Here is a 21896-nt window from a genome sequence, read left to right on the forward strand (position 1 = left end):
AGACGAGACAGAGTATAATTTTCTACGGTAAAAGATGAAAACAATTCTCTTTTACCTTCAAACATTTGCTGAGGATAATTTTGCAGTGATTTGCAAAGTTTTCTTATAAAGACAATGTATATGTATAGAATGTACATTTGTACGTAACTTCGTTTCGTTGTGCGTAAAACGCGATTAATAAAAAAGAAAGTGTGCGCGTGGCTCTGTGTCTGGTATATGTCGACTTTGTATTTAATTCTCGTACATGGAAATACGTGTTTCCATTTCACATGTGAAAAATGTTTGTTGGTGGGACGTTTTGCTTAGAGCGCATGCTACTGGAGACAGCTTCTTCAGCGTTAAAGATGTAGTAAACGGGATAGAAATCGTTAGCTACATACTACCTCTCTCTCGCAGCATTGGTTACAATCTTTACTTGTCAGTAAACGAATTTGAAGGAGAAATGTTGTGGCCAGCCCATAGACATCAAAGAATAGACCGAGCTCCTGAATGCATTTTTATTGATCCCGTAAATGCTTTGGACGAGTTTCTGTCTTTCTATCTCTCATGTGTCGATAGAAAAAATAGAATATATACATGCGTTTTCTCAATCGACAGGTCTCAAGTCTCCCATTTGGGTCCGGCTTGATACGAAGGGTCCGGTCTGTTCTCATATGTCTATGGCCCAATCTCGTACTTTGAAATAAAGCACGTAGATAAACTGTATCTCTATCTCTCTTATTTTGGGTTTGTCTACACTTTTACATATGGAAGTTGCCTCCAGTAGTATACGCTCTAGATGAGATGCGTCTGTTTTTATCGAGGAATACAGCTAAAGGCAGAGAAATAATTCTGGAAGACCTTTTTTGGGCATCTATCTTCCAATACTTTAACGACCAAACTAAAACATGTTGATAATGATTATTACAGTATCCATTGCAATTTGTATATTGTATATTGAATACATGGAAATCACTTTTGAGAATGATCACGACAATTTTAAATGTTGATCTTTCGTATATTTTGCAATGAATTATTACAATGAAGGTGCTTGGTCACTAAAGTGTTGGAACGAAAACGGGTTGACTTAGGAGGGGAATACGTCACTGTTTTCTCCGCCCGGGAGTATTTTACAGTGTTGTTTAATCACACAAGGATGTCTCGCACACTGCAGTGTAAAGTATAAGAGAGGTCAGAAGATGCGTAGCACATGTACCTACGTGCAATATATTTTTCTCGGCATCACGAGTATATTATGTGCAGTTGTAACGATCAAGTATATTTTATGTAAAATCTAGTAACGTAAGTTCGTAAGTTAAAATAAAAGATTTTGATCCAAGATCTTGTCTTCTGCTAGAACATTTTAAACTTTCGACTAGAGACTGCGGATTTTCATGCATAATAAAAAATTTATAGTATCAATTTAAAAAACGTGATTTAAATCGAAAGCTCAGACATTGTGACATGCATATTATTTATATTTTATGCATATTCATCATTCAGTTCTTCAGATATCAAAGTTAAGAATAATCTAGTAGCTGTACGTTTCTTCGAATCAAGGAGTCAGTTATTTCGTTTTGCCAACGCAGTCTCTAAAGTTCGTTTCAGCGAGGAATCGCTGATACATCAATAATCTTCCAAAGGGACAGTCTTTTTTTTTCTGGTCGACAGGGTCAGCAGGTTCGTCTCTTCCCTCGCAAGCTGACGCCGCACCGAGAGACGGTGCGCGCCCCTAAAATCGTAACACGGCACGACGTGGACGGAACGGAAGAGAGGACCGTCATCTTGGATCCCCCAAAAGCCACGCCGATATTGTACGTGCAGCCGCTACCCCGTCGACAGCTGGCTCCCTCCTCTCCCGGTTTTCCTATGACCAAGGATATCACGCCACGATTCCGATCCCTCTTCGAACTAGAAGTCACGGATTAATCGTTCTGCACCCCCTCCGACTTTGCTACACTTGGGGCGATTCTCGTTAGGGTGACGTTTAAATCACATTATGCAGACTGATCGGTTTATCCGGGGCCGGTGCAACCTCGCGATACGATCAGCTAAATGTTTTGCCTTCCGGTACGGATTTGTACACTTTGTCGGTAGTCAAGTCTCAGGTTTAGCAAGGGGGTTGATTCAACGAAATCTCGCGTTTATCTTTATATAGTGCTGTTCACTTGGGCAGCCTTCGAAATTGCTCATACTACCTTTTCGTAGGAAATTATATGAAATATGAATAAACTAATATAGATATATAAAATGATGAAATGAAGAATTGTAAATATTTCTTCTCTAATCTATTGCAAAGCATCAATACTTGAAGGTGTTCAAGTGGAAATCAAAAGCCATATATTTCCATCAACAACGTATTTTTTAAGTGTGTATATCAATATAAACTGATGTCATCTACCAATTTATAGTGCAAACTGGTCCAACTAGTAAACAAGAATTTTCGACGAAATTCCTTTCTTTGACATAAAATTACATGCATCTATCAATTTTTACTCGACGCATTCCAAATTAAGAACATTTTACGATAAGAATTCGAAATTGATAACGAACTACATAGAAGCATGCAACGATTACATCCAGGGGGTCAAATATTTCATTACTGTTTTAACAAACAAAGCATTCTACCTACCCTTTGTCATCAAGTGGAAGCCTCAGATTCTTCGGCCAACGCAAGCATCCAACACTTGCCCACGAGTGAAAGGTGAATCCGCTTCTTTGAATGTATCTATCCTAGGGAAGGTGTACCATATTCGCGATGAATATAAACACGCTCGCGCACGAGGGGTTGTTAATCCGGGCGCGTGAAACCTTCAAGTCGACCGAAGTTCGGCCGCATCTGCAAGTTCGCCACCGAACTTTAACAATCGACGAGGATAAGGTTAAAGGTTATCGTTCGAGGAACGAAAGGGAAGAGGGAAAACGCGTAGCCATGATGAAACGCCCTCCATCTGGTTGATATTCCACCCCCGCGTCGACTGACATGCGCGCGCGACCTACCTTGCGACGGTTCTCAAACTACCCCTTTTCGGAATCGTAAACCTTCCCGTTGAATAATCCGGCATTATTAAACGACCGATTTCTTTCCACCTTCTTTTAGGCTAATCGCGAATTAACCATTTGCTTTGCGAAAGTGAGTGGACGCCAGTTTTGGTACAAATTTCCAAAATTACTGTCGTCGATAGATAATTAGCAATTAATATTTGAAGTCCAGTTCATAGGATGAACTGGAGTAACTGTGAAAAATGAAACACCAGTTATGCTATCAAAGGGGATTGCAAGAGATATAGATTAAAGATTGGACGATTAAGCTCGGTCAGGATTACCATCAACCTGTACGGAAGGAAAAATAAATCGGAACACCTGCGATTAGTCTGCGGGTTACAGGCGTACGGTACGGTTAATCGATAGTTAAGCAAACACGAGAAATTCGTGGCTAATAGCGTGTCAAATCTAGCAAGGGTAATCGGTAAAGCCCCTGTCAGCTGTGTCCACAACGATACTTTTCATCCTCGCGGATGGTCGTTTTAACCATCCTAAAGTAGTCGATGTATTAACTTCTGTACACTGTCAGTATTTCAGAACAATACAATTTCATTTAAGATTTCTTCGAGATATGCAATCAATATAATTTGTAGATTTCGTGTATTTATATAAAAATTGCATAAAAATCCGCAGTCCAAGCATCAAGAAAACAATTGGCTGCATCTTTTTCATCAATAGAAGACACAAATCCAAAGTATGAAAAAAATCCAACCATAGTGGGACTTTTAGAATCATTCGGAAATGATTTTCGGCTCATGAATCATCCGTAGATCACGCTCTGATGCCGCGACACACAAGGTGGCTTTTGAATACACACCCCGTGATCATTATGACGCCTGGTCGATCCTATAGAAAAGGCGTGAGTTCCCGTCGATCCACTGTACAACAACCAAGATTCATCGTTTCCACCGTTCAAATCAGCACTGTGTTTGACCACAAACTGTTTTAATCCCTCTGTTACTTCTATTTGCGTTTCTCGAATCGTTGAGCAATATCAATCGCTACTTCAGTCACCATCGCGTTCAAACGTAATACCAATCTCAAACAGTAATAATGATAGTCATATGAAAGAAGAGCTAATAAAAAGTCGTAGGCTTAGAGAATGTACAAATAAAGAATTAATCCTTAACAGTAAAACAGCCGAATTAGTCAAATTGATGTAATTTTTAGTAAATAAATGCATATGTAAAAAAAAAATGGACAGTTTTAGTGTTAATGCATTTTTCCTTTAAAATGCCAGATACCATCTTATGCCAACAGAGTTCCAAATTTAATGATAAAAATTCGAGAGAAGCTTCTTGGACCGCAGATCACCGCATTTTCTTAACGTTACTTTTACGGTGGAAAATTATGATTATCCACGTGGGAGGTGGAGGTTTTGGTGGAAGGGCGACGGTTTCAATCTGCTCCGAAATTTCGCCCGGGCCCCGATGTCTGTAAGTGTCCTTACGATCTTTGCTTTACCCAATATCTTCTTGGCTCCGGCGTTCACCGGGTCCTTCCACTGCGACGTTTAGCTTTCCTGGTGGGGGTACTTTTATTAAAACTCCCGTCAATAGTGCGGCGAGGAGGAGCAGGGAGGACTCCTACTACAGGACGAGGCTTGCGCTTTATACAATGCTACAGCACAACCTAGAGCCCGAGCATAAGTAGAGACTGGCATCGGGATAGGTTCCTCCGCCATTGCATTCTTTCCAAAAACGTTCCGACAACTTTTCATCGATCCCTGATAAATCATAAAATTTAACGGAAATAACAATTAACAATATATCTATAGAAATATTATTCAATGATCGATGAAAAATTACTATACTATGCACTGCATAAATAATTGAACGTAGGCATCGTTCGCACAAGATTTTTTTAACATCGTAGCAAAGTATGATTAGTAGATTTTATGAACTGTAAACTGTGCATTGTTTCATCTAACGTTTGAAGGTATATTTATTATGATCTAGCATTTCGTCAGAAATTTTGTATCGAATGGTTTTTTCAAACAGAAAGCATAAAGTTTATCAAAAGGAACGCGATGCATCCTTTGTATGTCAGTTCCCCCAATTTTTAATTAAATCTTTCACAGGATACTCGAAGGGATGAAAGAAGCTTCCACTCCCTTAAACACCGTCGGGCGACGTCGCGTTCTAAATAACTAAGATGTATCTTCGAGCTTATTTCGACGCGTTTAGCACTCCGCAAATAACGAGTTCCCTTCGCGAAATGAAAAATTGATTTCTCCCAAAATGAATTCCCAAATAATGTTGTCGTCAGATCCAAATACCAAATATTCCAACAAAAGTTCGATTCTGTAGGGTCAGGCATATTAACGCAATTCTGTATTTACATTCGTAACTTTTTAAACTTCAGTTATTAGTTATCGATAGCAGAGGAGTTTAACAATAAGCCATGTACGAACGTAAAAAAGCACGGCTGGAATTCATATTCCGTTGTAATAAAAATATCCGCCGATATTAAATGTGAAATATGAATTGCGTTTCGAAAGGAGGAAAATCCCGGTCGCAGATGGAAAGGTGAATGGGAAAAAATCAAATCAGCTTCCATGAACAAACGGAATTAATCGCGAACAGGATCGCTTGGAATAGCCATTTCATCTTTCGATTCGATTGATTTCTTGAAAGGATCGCAAATAGATCGGTGGCGTAGAAATTTTATATGATCCAGATTCGTCGATATTACCGCGAATTCGCTTTAGAATATTCATGATTCGATTCGAACAGTAGTTTCTGGTAAGTAGTCTCAAGGTAAGATGTCATACTTCATCCATAAAATAAGAGCAATATTCAACAATACAAGCTAGCAATCATGCCGTCATAATTTTATACTCTCTTTCCAATTTTGTAAGATACATAATTTATCTACAATAAGTTAACGTACAAAAATCTATAAAAGTATGCAAGATTAGACTATGAAAGGATGAATGGAGTTAAGAAGGAATATACATATGTATAAATCAATAGGCCTTATGTGGCAAAAATAAAGTTTATAATATAATAATACTTTATTTCTAGGAATCTAGAGTTTTAATTTTTTATAAAATTGTATTCTTCTAAGAGAAAGAAGCTTTCAGATGGTTTAGATGAAAATCGTTGGCATATTTCACGTTTGAGTTCCGATCCCAGATTATAATGCCAGATCTCCACATACTCCGACGGTAGTGTTTAATTTAATTGTTCCGTGGCGTGGCAAGGGAAAGCAACACTTCCTTAGAAATCGTAAGAATGTACGCACACGACGGACGGAGGGTTTTAGGGTAGCTCGTGGGGGCGGAAGGGTGGCGGGAACGTACACGTGACCAACCACCGTGGACCTCACGCATGCCCCGTTTAATACCACAGCTTGACGGGTCGGTTGGTATGCGGGGCTGAGGGGGTGGCTAGGTATATTGGCGCCTGCCGTTAAGCTCATGTTGATCCCTTGTACCAAGCTAGGGTAGCTTCATGCGCAAGGGCTCGCGATGTCTACCCGCTGACGCCATTTTTCCGTGATCGATCTCGGCTCAGTCTGAATTTCGATTATTTTTTACGTAAACCCACGACTCGCAGACACGATGGAAATTGTTCTTATTTACAGTGACACGACATTTAATACCGAGACATATGTTAATGTTTTCAGAACGATAACGTATAATCATCAGCTTTTCTGATCTCTCCTGAGAACCGAAAGCTGTCCATACACTGTTATCATTTATCCTACGCGTACAGTTTCAGATATCGATAGTGTCTATTAATTAAATTGAGCCCAGTGAAGAATCACAGGCCGACACTGTTATTTCTACAACAGAAAAATCAATTTTAAACAGTGTAGAATGCCGACATCTGTCACTACATTCAATTTCAAACCACTGTATCAAGGATTAAAAATAACTTGATCAGTTCATAATAAATAATAAACTACGAACTTTTCATATTCATTGGTTACCACCCCGTGGAGCGTGCGAATGGTTCTGGTAATAAAGTCGTCGCGGATATTCCCTGGGGCGGATCAGGAGGTGCAAAGGTGTCGACCGTCGGCCAAAAGGTCTCGTCGTAACCGCTAAAAGCTCCGACACGCGTCGCGATCGTTACGCGTCTTGCCGCACATAAATAATTAATGACCGGCTTGCCACCCTTCGCAGCTCTCGGTGGTGAGAATATTTCTTCGTTACCTCGTAGGGAATCTAGTGGTCTCAGGCTCGTAAAATCTCGTTCGACTTTACTTCAATGGAAAAAAAATAAGCAACGCACCGTATCTTTGACAATTTGTCTGAATTCCTATCTGGAAGCCTGTTGATCCCTGGGGTGCAGACAATTTATGTCTATCTTTTTTTTAGATCCTCTAGTAGGGTTGTTCTAGAGAGAATCCAAGTTTCATTGATCCAAGATTCATTTATAATTAACTACGATTTTACATAAACAGTGTTATATACCAATTAATTAGTATTTAAATATCCTAGCTTCTATGTCCTATGCAGAAATTTCATCGTTCTATAATTTCATTCTCATACCAGCAAACTTTGTCTTATCTTCGAACTCTGTCCTAGCTGCATCATTCTTCAACTTTGTCCTCAACCTCTAAACTTGATATTCCTGCCCTTACAAATTTTGATTCACTCAAACTCGGAATCTATATTTTACTCCGGTTTCTCTCAATTATGACTATGTTGTTTTCGAATTTCTTCGCGACAACCAGTCTGTCTTCGTGTTACCGCATTGGTTGTATTATTCTTAAGAAAGAATTAAGGAAATACAGTAACAGTTTTATTTATTCGCAATCTTAATTTATAAATAAATGTGAAATAGCATTTGCAATTCTATTAGAACTTTAATTATTTATCTAACAATGAGATTGAAAAATGTGTGCATCCTCGCATAGCTAAGTCTAGAATATTTCCGGTCGATCGGTTTTGCACCGATGACAAGGGCTTAATTGAATGAAACGATGGGCTCCGGTAGGACACGCTGCCGTTTAAGCATGCACGCGACCGAGTACGAGCCTCCGTGTCCGAGGATCGTGCCCCCGAATCCCGAAGCAGCCCCCAAGCAGCTACCAGCGAAACCACCCTTCTAGCCGAAGGTGTAGCTCGTGCGAGCCGCAGTCACGTGTGCGTCACGTGCCAGGGATTACTAATTATGCGCCGAGAACGGTCATAATATCCTGGAGCTCAGTGGGCACACTGCATAGATACAGTTAATATCTGGCACGGCAAACACACCGCCACCGTTCACCCGCTCCGACGATTTATGAATAAAGTTCCTTCGGCGCGGAATCTTTCGATATTTGATTTTCACACATCACCGTCGGCGTCTTTTTATCTAGTCTTCTTTAAGACATATTAGGTTCGTGCATATGAAACGTCGTCCTGTTTCTAAAGTTATGATTTTTAAGCGAAAAAATCTGTGATTCACTGTTATGAATCGAATTTAAGATAAAATAATCTAACATTTATATTAAACACATTAGATTGGGATACTGCAAAAGTTTTTACCTGATTTGAACTGTAATGTCAAATAGAATTGTCTATTTAATTTTTGCTTCATGCATGCTAATTTCGTCGAATAGCAAACAATTGCACTATTGTTATGAACGTTATTCAATTAGGAAAATCATATGAAACACCCTTGCGATAATGAAATAACAAAGAAAAGAACGTGAAAATGAAACAGCAGAAGTCTAAATACACAAAATATATACATTGCGTACGGAGCCGTATTGGCATAGCGAAATTGCAAAAATGGTCATCGGTCGTGAACGGTTGATATGGGGATGAGGCAGTTTTCGTCAAATCAATTTTTTCATTGAAACAGTCGGTGGACCGAGCGAAGAAGCAGTTACACCGACGCAAAACAATTGAAATAACAGGCAGCCGCGAGGTTCCGGTAGCTGCTGGCCTGTTTGCATCCGCGGCCGTCGCCACCCGGATATGAATCGGTCGTGTGCTCATGTGATTTTGGCAAAGAACAATATTTATTCACCGCTACCGGCCTCGTGGTTCGATCGACCCTGCCTTTGAAAATGGCCAATTGTCGGACACTGTTATACATCGTTCCGAAAAAAGTACTGTACTTTTCGTTAAAGAGATGATCATATAAATATCTCAAAGAACCAACAAGTACATTGTAGATGCATAATTTTGCCACAATTTTAATACATTAAAGAAACTTGTGATTTTACTATTAAATGTATGTACGTATGTATGTATAAAGAGAAAGCGTTCGTTTGTAGACTTGCAACGAAATTTAGACAGTAGCGTTTTTATATACTCCAAAGTGCCATAAGGTATATCTATTTGCAAAGCAAACAATTGTTTGAATTTTACTCTAGTCATCTATTAAGAGGATGGGAAGATGTAAAATGTATTTACAAAATCCTCAATATTTGTAAAATTCCATGAGTTAGCAGTTTGGTTCTTGTTCATGAAATGTTTCTACTTTAGACATCTTGAAATATACACACGATAATTAGTGTGGACCAATGTGGACCAGGCATGCTAGTATTCTATGAAATTCTTCTTCATCAGATATAGAATAATTTCTGTATAGATTGTCAAGAATGAAACAATAGATTGATTGTCAGATTCCTCTTCGAATATTGGGAAGAATTGTTCATCGAAGATATCATCAAATACCGATCAAGAGTTGAAGATAAAAGGAAAGAGGAGAGGTCTGACTTTTGCCGGGGCGAACTCCTGCCAGTTTCCCATGGGCGTAGGACAGGATCAACGAGACACGTGATGCGCCCGCGCCACGTGACCTCTGTCAATACGATACGTTCGGGAACCACCCCATCGTTCTTCAATAGGGAGGACGATCGTCTATGAAATCGCTGTGGCCTCGCCGACGATACCAACTATTTGCAAAGTGACCGGCTTTACGGAATTGCTGGCGCTTCGAAAACAAGGGGCGGAATTGAGTTCAAAACCTGGGAAAATTGTTCTTGGGAAACGATCTCCGAAATGCGACAAATGCGAATAATAGGGCAACGTTCTCATTTTATGCGACATAAGAATTTCTAATATTAATTATTATCGTATTTTACGATGTAACATTTATGTAATTTCCTGTTAAAATGTCTAGTTGAAACCTAATAAACTGGTAATTTACTCATAAAAATACATCCTTCTCTTCTTCACTGTTTTTCCATCAGATTTTACTCTCTTTTGACAAAGGGAAACTATGATAATCTTAGACGGACACTTTTACTCTCTCTTACCATCGTGTCATCATATCGTGCAACCATTTCACTGTTTTAAGATTTTTCACTTTGAATTATTGTAAAGATCGTAATCACCCTGGGCCATTGCAAATCCCCACGGTCCCAACCTGACACGTTTCGCAGCCACCCTAAAATCTATTCGCCTGATACTTTGTCGGATGATCGCCAAACGATTAACTCGATTCATTGAGATTTTATCCATAGTATCTGTGATCTAAAAAACATTGCGCAGGGTGTCCTGGGACAAGTTGTTCCTCTGCAATTGTACATAACACGGCTGCTATCTGTATAGCGTCGCACGAGTGCCACGCGCCGGCACGTGTCTCGAGTCAAGCGCGCGGAAAATCGTTCCTTTGAAGGATCCACGGGATACTCGATCGCGATTTGACGCTCATCTTCCTCGTCGGAAGTCGCGGATAAAAAAAAAAATAAAAATCTGCTCGCTGCTGGATGTATAGTGGGAGGGGTTCTCGAGAGGAATTGAAGAGGATCGAACAGGGGGTGGCTGTTTGCTGAGTGGCTATATCGCGAGGCCGTCTGCCCGGCTCGATGTCCCTTTTGATTTTTGTTTACTTTTTCCGGACTGTCCTTGCGGGTGGCCAGTAATAGATCACTTAGGGAATCAATAAGAAGCGTCAAGTACTTTATTACTATAATTTTATTGCAATTTAATCAGCATTGTTAATTAGCCTCGTGCGAAACTATTCTAATCGCGTCTCGCGCACTGTTATTGACGTAGAGAGTATTAATTTATGATTGAATATTGTTTAAGTCTAGCAGGAAGAATGGTGAAGGAGAGCAAGATTTGAATGGCAAAGTGAAAGAAATGTATTCACGGCGAAAATATGAATATTTAAGCAACGGCTTTTTTTAATTATTCAAGGGACTAAGTTGTCCGTTCTTCGCTTAAACTCTGCATGCATTTGTATACGTATGAAACTTGAAACACTGCTCGGGAAAAGGCTCCGCCTTCGGAAAACATTCCGCGTCGAGTTTCCGCGCGAGTTACGTTACCCGGCGCATTTCTCAAAGGATCGGGTCGTTGGAAAGTGCTTGGAAAAAGAAAAAAAGTATCGAGTGATACGCGCCTGTCGTGCCGTTTCCACTTCGCGTACTCCTTTTACCAAGCCGAATCGAAATACGAGAAAATGAATTTCCACGTCAAACGATGTTATTCGTACAAAACTACAGACTAACAATAGACTAATAAACCCCGGCTCAATAAAATTAGTGCCATAAAAATCGCTATGTCGACTGTATGTCGTTGTATATAATTGAAGTCATTATTGTTAAACAATGTTTGTTGTCAAATTTTGTTACGTGTGAATGCGTAATGTAATAGTACCGGTGGTAACTCTAGTATCATCAAATTGATTTAATTATTGTGATTCCTACTTCTCTTAGATCGTTTTATTAAAGCCAAGCAAGTCTTCACATACTTTTGTGGCAATGTTCATGGAACATCAAAGGATGTAAGAAGAATTATTTAGTTTAAAGTTGCAGAAACCATCAGAATTTTCTATTCATGGAATATATTTTACATAATGTTATAAACGCATAATAGATTCAAATTCGATGCAAGAATATTTGAATAGGAAGCAACTGGAACGGAGTCTGATCGTGGAAGATGACCTATTCCAACGAGGCACGTGTCCTCGGCCTTGTTCCACCCCTTTTGCCAGGGGTTCTTAGGCGGCATTCCACGCTGGTCGGCCCCGGATAAAATGTAATAACGCGTCCTCTTCAGGCTGACGCGCACGAATCCATCTTTTGCTAACGAGGGTGGAGGCTCACGATTGCGTCCCAGGAATGCGTGATGACTACTTTGTCAGGAATGCGCCGTACCATGCCGTGGCGCCCATACGCGAAAACAGGAGCTCCAGGACGCGAAACTCCGATGAGGGCAGCTGCGCTACAACTACAGAAGAAACACCCCATTTTTCATCTCTTCTTTCTTCCTGTCTTTCATGCTTCTTCTGTTAATCGTCAGGGGACCGATTGTCTAAGGTGACGTAAATTATTCGGTAATTGTTTCCGGAGTGTATTGAAACTTCTAGCTTTTAAAATAGATTCAATAGGAGAATTACAGTTATGCTTTTACAAAAACGCTTAAATCGTTTTATTGACATAATAGTAATAGTAGTAGTATTACTAACATAATAGTAATAGTAATAGTAATAATTTATTTCGACTCTTGAAGGGATGATATATTCGGTAATAAAACGTTTACGATGTACTTTTACGTATTTTATTGTTGCTATTATACTAATTGCAAATTGTTAGGGGCATGCAGTATTTCAGGTATTGGACCTTCGAGTCGGGTCGAGAAGCAATTAAGACGGATCGGGTCGGAATTCTAAAAATTTATAAAGCTGATACCCGCACTTTTCAGTATTCGAATTTGTAGTCGATTCAGGTCAGGTCGTGATCCTAAAAAAATATTCATGTACTCAAAATTGAAATACAACCTAAATGTCAAAAGCTCTTCCTGATTTTCAACTATATTGTTACAACTACGAGGAGAACTCGTATCAGAAAACGTTGAGGAATTATGTTTCCTTCATTCAGATTTAAAATAAAATATCATTTCACACTATTTATTGTAAAATATTTGTCTTTCTTGTAGACTTTTATATTTATTACACTAAAAAATCATTTTGAACCTGAAAGTTAAAACACAATTCAATTGGATATCCACGAAAAAGTATTATGCATACTTGTGTGATTAAAAACTTTTATGGTTCAGGCTCTGTTTTAATTTCGGGTAACTGAACATTGTTCCGGGATCCCAATCTGAACTCGAGTAAAATTCCCAATCCGCCTCGAACTCGAATTATCGGATACCCATACAGCTCTACAAACTATACTATGAAACTGAGATCTATAAATATCGTTAGATAATAGATTAGATGATGCAAAAAGAAGGGTCAATTTTCAGTACGTCACACTAGCATGCACTCGAGCAAGTTGTACAGCTTGCATCGCCTAATTTATAATCAATGACGGTAATTTAAAATTCGAATCGTCCTTTTGTGAATCTCCATGCCGTAACCACCGGGCTCCAGATTCTTCGACGCGTATTACGATGCAGAGACACCCCATTCGCGTGAGCAAAGGGTGCACGGCTAGCCACGTGCAGAAAACTTCTAAAAAGCAATCCAGATCCGGGGTGATTCTCATTTATCGATCTTCCCTTTTTCGTTCAACAATCCTTTTAATCAGTTAATGTATATTCTGGCTAAATCTACATCGTTGCTGGATATTATGAAGGCAGAATGATAAGCAATAGGAAAATTTCCATATTATTGAATTAATAAATGTTCGTCCCTTTTTCCTTGGCGTTCATCAAAAATTAATATCTGTATTATTTGAAAATGCTTATTCTATATTCGTGTATATTTGAACTTCTAACTTTGATTAAATTCAATTTGCTTTGAAAGGATTTTTCTGATTATCTCTGTGCAAATTTCTCTGATATTCGGGAAAATCGGAATCCGTGGCGCGATATTACAATGAGGAGAGGTCACCCGAGAGATGCGTGACCAAAGGGTGCTCCGGGGTCGCTTTGACCCCCTGTCACGAAACAACGCTGGAACCGTATCAGCATAATTACACGGATGGCGTTAGCCTCACATATCCCGGACAATGGGCCGGGGTTGCCGTGATCGGGAATGGGGCGAATGCACCTGCAAGGAACCATATTTCATCCGGGCGTCGACTTTTGTGCCTTTATGCGCTGTGAAATCGTGGGGGTCACTGGGTTTCCCTAATTTCTATTATGCCCGAGATAAGACCGTGTTAAACGTCTACCGACCCGCGAGGGATGATCGAGTCTCGATTCTGTCCTTCAAACCCCTCGTTTGCCAGGTGACGTTGCACTGATTCTCCTTTTTGTTCAGGTGTCTATATTCCATTCAACTATTCTGTATTCAGATGTCCTCTTTGGGATTTGATTATCGTCATACAGGTTTGGAAGGTTTCACTCAGGAAATCTCATAACTTTGTCGAAAGAAAAAATAATAAAATTGGTACTTCTTAATGGACGTGAAGAATTATTATATTCAAAGATAGTAGATGAACTTAATGCTCATCATCCAAAGAGGATTCATATTAAAGACATTATTTAATATTTCAATTGAACAAAATGTTGTTAATAAAATCCATTTCTTCAAAGTATGGATTTTTTTACCATGTGCCCAGACTTTAAGGATTGACGAACGATCGCTTGAATAGAGCTAATCGGGACTGAAAGACAGACGGCCGAGAATCTCGAAAGAATTGGCATATGGAGCATCGAGAGGTGTTTACCGCTTCACATTGTCTGTATAGAAATCATATTTAGCAAATAAAAAAGCCGGGGGTTCCTTTTATCTCTCGTACTCCAAGGCTCCTCGACATTCGAACAAAATCTGCCGCGTGATTCAACAACTTGTTCGCTACCAAAACGAGACTGACTTAGAGATTAAGTAATTTAATATGTTAAGAACGACGTGGTTCAGAGTAAAAGCACGTGTCTTTTCATGGTGAAAGAGACGAGGCTGCCTCGCATTTCCCTGGGAGCAATATCCCCAAGATCCTGGAAGGATGTTTCCCCGTTTATGTATTTTGAAAGTACGAACGCGGAGAGAGAGATGCGACGTGGGATCGAGAGTATTTGGCCGTTTGTCAGTCCGCGTAAATACGCGACAATGCCCGGTCCTTTGTACCCGGGCCGTCTATCGGCGATGTTTGCCAAATAAAAGCCTATATACAGGGTCCTCTTTGTCTCTGTCCGTCCCGCGGCGCGCACTCCCCCATCGTCACGTCGAATGATACGCCTAGTTGGCTATGAAACTCGGCTACGGCCCCTACAGTCGCTCGCTGCCCCGATACAAAGGGGCAGATCGAGTCGAGAGACGTGATGCTAAACCGTGGAACACGTGCGTGCGGGGTGGAACCGGTGAGTCGGACCCGACACCAAGCATACGCTTACTGTTACAGGGATTACTCCTGGAACGAATTCTTTCGAGACTCTCTGATTCTGCGGAAAATTTTGCTAAACAGTCTTTCAGGAAAATTAGTCCTGTTATCGTGATTCTATTTCCTATCAGTTTAAGATTAAACTGATAAAAGCTGAATTGATGTTAACGACAAATCTATGCTTAGGGATGAGATTATGAAGTGCATTCTTTAGAAACAGTCAACTTGATCTCTTTCATTATTAAAAAGATATACTAGTTGCATGTACTGAGTACAGTAGCATTTTCGACGTTTTATTTCTTTTAACGTTCCTAGATTCTAAACATGGATAATACATCATAAGCAAGAAATGATATAAATATTACAAAGAATAATTTACTTTAAATCATGTATCTAGAGTGTCAAGCAATTCGAGCGTTCTATAAAACATTACTACCTATGAGACTTGTGACCCATAAGACACAGAATGAAGGAACATTTGTCTCTTGTTTTTACACCAGGCATGACGATTTTCGAATCCAAGGCAGGAAATCTATAAAGACTCAGGATTGAAGGTAGCGACCCGAGTACTCCACCGACAGCGTACGTCACTGTCGCGAGATATTGATCTCCGCAAGCTAGAGAATCGTGCAACCAGTTGAGCACCGCGACCACCGTTCAACCCCTCCAACTTTGGATCGTTTAGGGGCGTATTCCTGGAAAGCCAATCCGGCTGGCTCGATCCGAACTCTCCCTTAGAGTTAGGCGAAGTCCCGCCTCCGGCACTCACCCTCCCTAGTCGGAATCCTAGGCCGGTGGGTAGGGGATGATTTTCACTGTCGATGCGGTGGCTGGCGTCAAAAAAGGCCGAGTGTCCGGGCCGGTGGCTCATACGTACCGTGATCTGTCAACGCGCGCTAGTCGTGTCACAACGATTCTCTAAAGAAAACGCGAAAGAAGATACATACCGAGGATGGTACCTATCGTGAAACCTGGCCACTGTCGCTGTCGAGTGTCCGTCAGGATGACCGGCAACGCGTACAGAGTCTTCTCTTGAGACCTATTACCGCCTCGAAAAACGGGACAGGGTTGAAGGGGGTGGTAGAACCTGTTAAAGACGCTTGGCGTGATCCTTTGTGACGTGAACTGTGTAACAAACTTTGACTATTCTTCGGGTGATTCGTTCGGTGATTTCAAATGAACTGAAGAATTTTTCGTTAAAAGTGATTCTGAGAGTTGAAGCGGACACAGCGAGGAACTGTAACTAAAAGAAGGGTTTCTTCACTAGTGTTTAAAAGTGAAAAGGGAGTGGAATTGTTAAAACCGAGAGGAACCATGTTGGAATTCTACCCTCCGCTACCCGGTAGCTTGAATCGGCAGGGCGAGTCGGGACCACCGACCATGGGTTCCGCTGCTCCACCGATTCCGTTCAGACCTGCCAATGACAACAACAATGCAGGTAAGACAATTAACAATTTAAGATAGTTTCCAGTGTGAATCAATTTCAACCAAAACTGTATTTGACAAAAGACCCACAGAACAATATCCTGCGTAGCTGAATTATACTGAAACAAACAAAACAAAGTATTCGATATTCATACTCCTGATTTATTAGAGAAAGTAGTTTTATTTCCATTATGAATTTCAAATATGTGTTACACATTCTATATTATTTGCTGTTAAAATTTTATCTCTCATCGACATTGACACCGTTTATTCTTGCTCATTGTACGTGAAGATTAAGTATATGCACATTTCTAAATGGACTTTTATATTATAATTCAGATAATAAAATAGAAAGTACTGCGTTCTGTCGCGGCGTAACTTTATCACTATCGGCAATCGATAAGCGACGGAATAAATTTCATGGGACTCGCAATATTGCTTCGCTCTAGAATGCTATCACATTTCTCAGCTTGACGGCCATATCATTCGGAATAACTCCACGCGCATTTGTTTCTCTTCTGACAGAACATTTCACGTACGGTCTCATACAGTTGATCAAACAAAGTATAACCATTCTCTTCATATAAAATTATGATGTAAGCATAAAATAATACAATGTAGTCTATTTTATTTTATTATATGCGACAGAATAGAAACCAGAGATAATATGACATAAACTAATTGAAATCCAAGAGAAGATATAATGAAACGTCTTTTGAGTAACATTAGATTCTCCCTTTTATTGACTCGTGGTGAGATTATTTAGTTTGTAGGTATTGGATTAAGCATTGTTAAATGCTCCTTTGAGTGATACCTACTATAATCTCTCCTCCGTTTATTCAAAAAAAAAAAGAAATCGTTCAATCTTTAGCATTAAATCGAAAAATATAAAATCGTTCAATCTTTAGCATTATAATGTAGTTCTAATCTTTCTCCTTTCCTTCATTTTCCTATCTATACAATATTCATTGTAATTTCTCGAAGGAGATATTTGCAAGCAATTCATCCATACGTGAAGGGGTAGAAATGATAGTAGTATAAGTCACTTTTCGGAATGAGAATGTTCAGTCTGACTGTGTAAAAGGGCATCGGGCGGTAATTTCAGAGCCGTCGGTCTCGGTGAAGACGGAGTCCGGCCTGCTGGAGACGATGTGCGCCGGCTGCGGACGCACAATATCAGATAAATACGTGATGCAAGTCGCTGGACGAAATTACCACGAGGAGTGTTTGTCGTGCGCGGCCTGCGGCGCGCCCCTCACCCAGTCCTGTTTCATCCGCGAGCTGAAGCTCTACTGCCGGACCGACTACGAGCGGATCTTCAGCGTAAAGTGCGCCAGGTGTATGGAGAAGATCAGCTGCTCGGATTTCGTGCTCAGGGCGCCCGGGCTGGTCTTCCACGTCGAGTGTTTTGCGTGTTGCATGTGCGGTCAACCGTTGCCCCCCGGTGCGCAATACTTTTTACGCCAGGGCCAGCCGATCTGCCGGAGGGATTACGAGCACGAGTTGTACCTGAACAGTCCACAGGGTTGGTACCAGGTCCCTTTTCCCTTCTTCCTACTGACCGAATGTATATTACCCTTCTTCAATGAGTGTTTCATTATGCATTGTTTTTCTTACTCTCCCATCTGCTAGAGAATCTTACGAAAACTAATCATTTTCGTCTTCTATCATTCTCATATGTTTATGTAGAAATATGGACACGATATTTCATTTACTTGTACGTAAATCACATTCTACTTCTACGCTCTTCTTTCTCTCTGCATGCTATGTTCTCAGAATTCTTCTTATCCCATTTTGGTTACTTCCTGAAAAAATATGAAAAATTGTGAAATGATTTTGGAAACCGCAACGAGGCGCGACAGGTGTAGAACTGCATAGCATTTCCCGTGAAACCGTGACAGCAAACTGCTCGACTATCAACGATTTCAGTTTATTATCGATATCGATGGTAACCACCGAGATTGGCGGTCTGTTCACGGGAACGTATGGACGGACGTTTTTTTAATCGAACGACGAAACATTGTCGAATACGCAAATTGTTTTAAACTCGTAGAATTTCGCTCGTGCGATTCTTCCTTCCCTGATACTCGTGTTACCGATATGTAAATAAAAAAAAAAAAGATCCGTTCGCAAATAGAGAGCAAAAGATAGAGATTTGTTAGAATAAAAAGGCAATTGGTAAACAGTTGAAATAATAATAAACGAAACCGTGCGAGAACGTATTGTATGTACATACCTTGTTGCATTGTTCGCAGGTTGTACTACTACAATCTAAAGACATCCAAAGTAAAAACCTGCAGGAATTTCGAATCAAGGCTGTCTCTCTCTTTTCAAGGTAAATACTACTCAAACCAAGCGTAATTAGAAACGTTTCTTCCACGAGTCAGACCGGAGAATAAAAATAGAGAAGAACGCCAATCTTTTCTCAGATCGTAAAATCCTGTGAAGCGCGAAAGATTCATTTTATTTGTTCGATGCGATTAAATTCAGTTGCGATGAAATCGATGATAGAGCAGTTTGTCATGAACAATCTTTCAATTTTTACCTTCGATGTAACCAACTACTTGGTAGGTCCGATCGATCTAGAGTGTACAAATTTCGTAGGAATTCATGTGCACCAATCTATCTTAGTCTGACAAGACTGAAGTTCATCTTGTAACTGTGTATCGAAATGAATTTGATTGTCAGACGATGATTTACTGGACGAGAATCGACCTCGCGACGGCCGCAGGGGTCCGAAACGGCCGCGAACGATCCTGACATCGGCACAAAGACGTCAATTCAAGGCGTCGTTTGAGGTATCGCCGAAGCCTTGCCGGAAGGTTCGCGAGGCCCTGGCAAAGGATACCGGGCTCAGCGTCCGAGTGGTTCAAGTCTGGTTCCAAAATCAACGGGCGAAGATGAAAAAGTTACAGAGGAAGGCGAAGACCGAGTCTGGATCTGACAAGGAACCGAAAGAGGAACGTCGAGCTGAAAGTCCCCACAGCGATCACAGTAAGAATTTCATTGTACCATCTATTAGTAACTATAATTATCAGACTGCGAATAAGAAAGCTTTTAGGATTGAATTGATAAAATGAAAAGTAAAAATATCCTTTAATTCTTTCAACATTATGGTGTACATTTTGATGCACTTACTTTATGCATTTTTATATTTTTAATGTTACTTACATACCTAAATTTATTATAAATGCACAAAAGCTGCTGTCTATTAACGCAGTCCAACAACAAACAATTTTTGTGCAAATTCACTTCAAAATTCTTATAGTTTCTCATGCCAGAAACAAACCCGGAAGTAGAATTACTCTATCACCGTTTCCGACAAACATCGGTTCTTGTAAAAATGCATGATTTTCGAAACAAATGAGGTAGTCAGTATTAAAGAAACAATAGACGATATTTAAAACTGTTCTATCTTCACCTTATAGAAAAGTGTTTAGACCTTATTTGTTATTCTGAGTTTTGGTAGTTGGATTATTATGTCTATTAAAATATAGTATTTGATTAGTTGAACGTTTTGCGAAGACTGGTTAATGGGGCCTCGATAAACACGTCTTTGGTACAATTCCAATTTCGATTGATCTCATTCGCAGGTCATTACTTGAACGCCATGAACATGCGCGACGGGGAATCTTCTAGCTTCCCCTCGGCCACCCAGCCGCTCAACCCCAATAACCCGTACTCGCCTGACGGTAAGTCTCTTTTGGCCGTAGAAATTCTTCAACGGATAATCTATCATTTCGGTAAAAGAAAATACAGGACTCAATAAAACAAATTGATCTATAAAAAAAATACGTTTTTTTCTTTATTATTAAAAGAAAATGAAATATGGATAAGTATTCCAATCGTCCATTACTGATTAATTTCAGACGCGTATCCGGGACATTCAGGCGAAAGTTTCTGCAGCAGCGATCTGTCGTTGGACGGGACGGAGGCTGGTTTCGACATAGGCGAGAGCGAAGGCGGCGGCGGTCAGGACAGCGGCCACCAGAGCAGCAGCCACCCTCATCATGGCTCCGCGTCCCATGAGGCACCCTCGTTATCGCAAAGTTTACACGCAGCGATTCACAACCCTATCGACAAACTGTTCATGATGCAAAGTAGTTACTTCAGTGGTGACCACGCGTAATCCGTGCGAACCTATGAGGAGGCTCGAGACAGACAAGGAAGGCAAAGGAAACATGAAGTACTCGAACGTCGTACAGCATTGCTATTTGGTGATTCTTTTATGTTCGTTTTTTTATTTCATTCTTAATTGATGTGCGATTATAAATAACGTAGTGAAGTTGATAACTCTGTGATACCTTTTGTTCCATTAATTTCAAATCAAGTTTTATGTAATTGAGTAGCATTATTACTTATATTCATTATCTTGTTATCAATTTATTTTGTCAATACTTATCTTGTGATCGACAATTGAAAGAAAATGCTGTACGACAGGCTTCCTATATGTATAATTAATATCACTGCACCAATTCCCAGAGCGACTGTTTGATTGAACGAGAAAGAAAGATAGTGGTACTAAAATCTAAACGGAAAGGACATTTGAGCGTGCGAAACGATCGCGGTTCGGATTTAATATTAAATTAAACGATAATGTAACCCCTCGGTTTCCACGTATAAAAGCATATATTTAAACATCGACGTACCTTATATCTGTCCCGACAGATTGTTGTTAACAAGAGAAAAAAAAATGTGATTCGTCGATTCCGTGGTTCTTCTACGCGATATATTGAAAATACTGGAGTGCGGATTTTTATGCGTATTTAAAAAATAGAGATACTTCAACAATTAAGTACAGAATTAACGAGATACATAAAGATGTTCGAACTACGTATATGAAATGTCACTTGGTTTCTCAAGTTGAACTTTTTGGTTGAAGATTGTGTATCACGTATTATTTCATGCCATGCTATAATACACATCCATCATTTTTTTCACAAAAATCCGCAATTTGGTAATCTGGTTGACTCTTCCTGAGCGAAAGTGATTGAAAAGGTTTTGTGTATTCGAGAACAGCTTATTCCGAGAACAGATGAAGAAGTATTGTACATGGATTCAGAAAGGGTTGACTCGCAAATGGGCTGAGTTACAGGAGAAGTAATAGCGGACTCGACAAGAAGCATTTATTAGGAACGGTACGAGTTAGTGAAAATTACAATACATTGTATAAAAAACAAATCAGCTGATTCATTCCCTTGAATCCTATGATCATTCTTTATTTTCTCAATTTTGAAACGTGGAAAGTATTATATCAATGTTAATTTTGTGCATTTCTT

At 40.0% G+C, this 21896-nt stretch overlaps 1 protein-coding gene across 3 annotated transcripts; it reads left to right on the forward strand.

Moving 5' to 3' along the window:
- Nucleotides 1-15142: 15142 nt before the first annotated feature.
- Nucleotides 15143-21798, forward strand: Lmx1a (LIM homeobox transcription factor 1 alpha). Of its 3 annotated transcripts, none has more exons than XM_018025148.2 (6): nt 15148-15172; nt 15693-16630; nt 17702-18142; nt 19306-19611; nt 20211-20309; nt 20487-21798. In XM_018025148.2, exons 2-6 carry the CDS (start codon nt 16507-16509, stop codon nt 20744-20746), a joined length of 1230 nt encoding a protein of 409 aa, XP_017880637.1. In that variant the 5' UTR covers nt 15148-15172; nt 15693-16506; the 3' UTR covers nt 20747-21798. The 3 variants fall into 3 exon arrangements, with proteins under 3 accessions (XP_017880639.1, XP_017880637.1, XP_017880638.1); XM_018025149.2 differs by having other exon boundaries at nt 15150-15172; nt 17723-18142; XM_018025150.2 differs by lacking the exon at nt 20211-20309 and having other exon boundaries at nt 15143-15172.
- The last annotated feature ends 98 nt before the right edge of the window (nt 21799-21896 follow it).

The sequence above is a fragment of the Ceratina calcarata genome, unplaced genomic scaffold (assembly GCF_001652005.2).
Source record: "Ceratina calcarata isolate Rehan_Ccalc_2016 unplaced genomic scaffold, ASM165200v1 scaffold350.2, whole genome shotgun sequence".
NCBI classification, from domain to species: domain Eukaryota; kingdom Metazoa; phylum Arthropoda; class Insecta; order Hymenoptera; family Apidae; genus Ceratina; species Ceratina calcarata.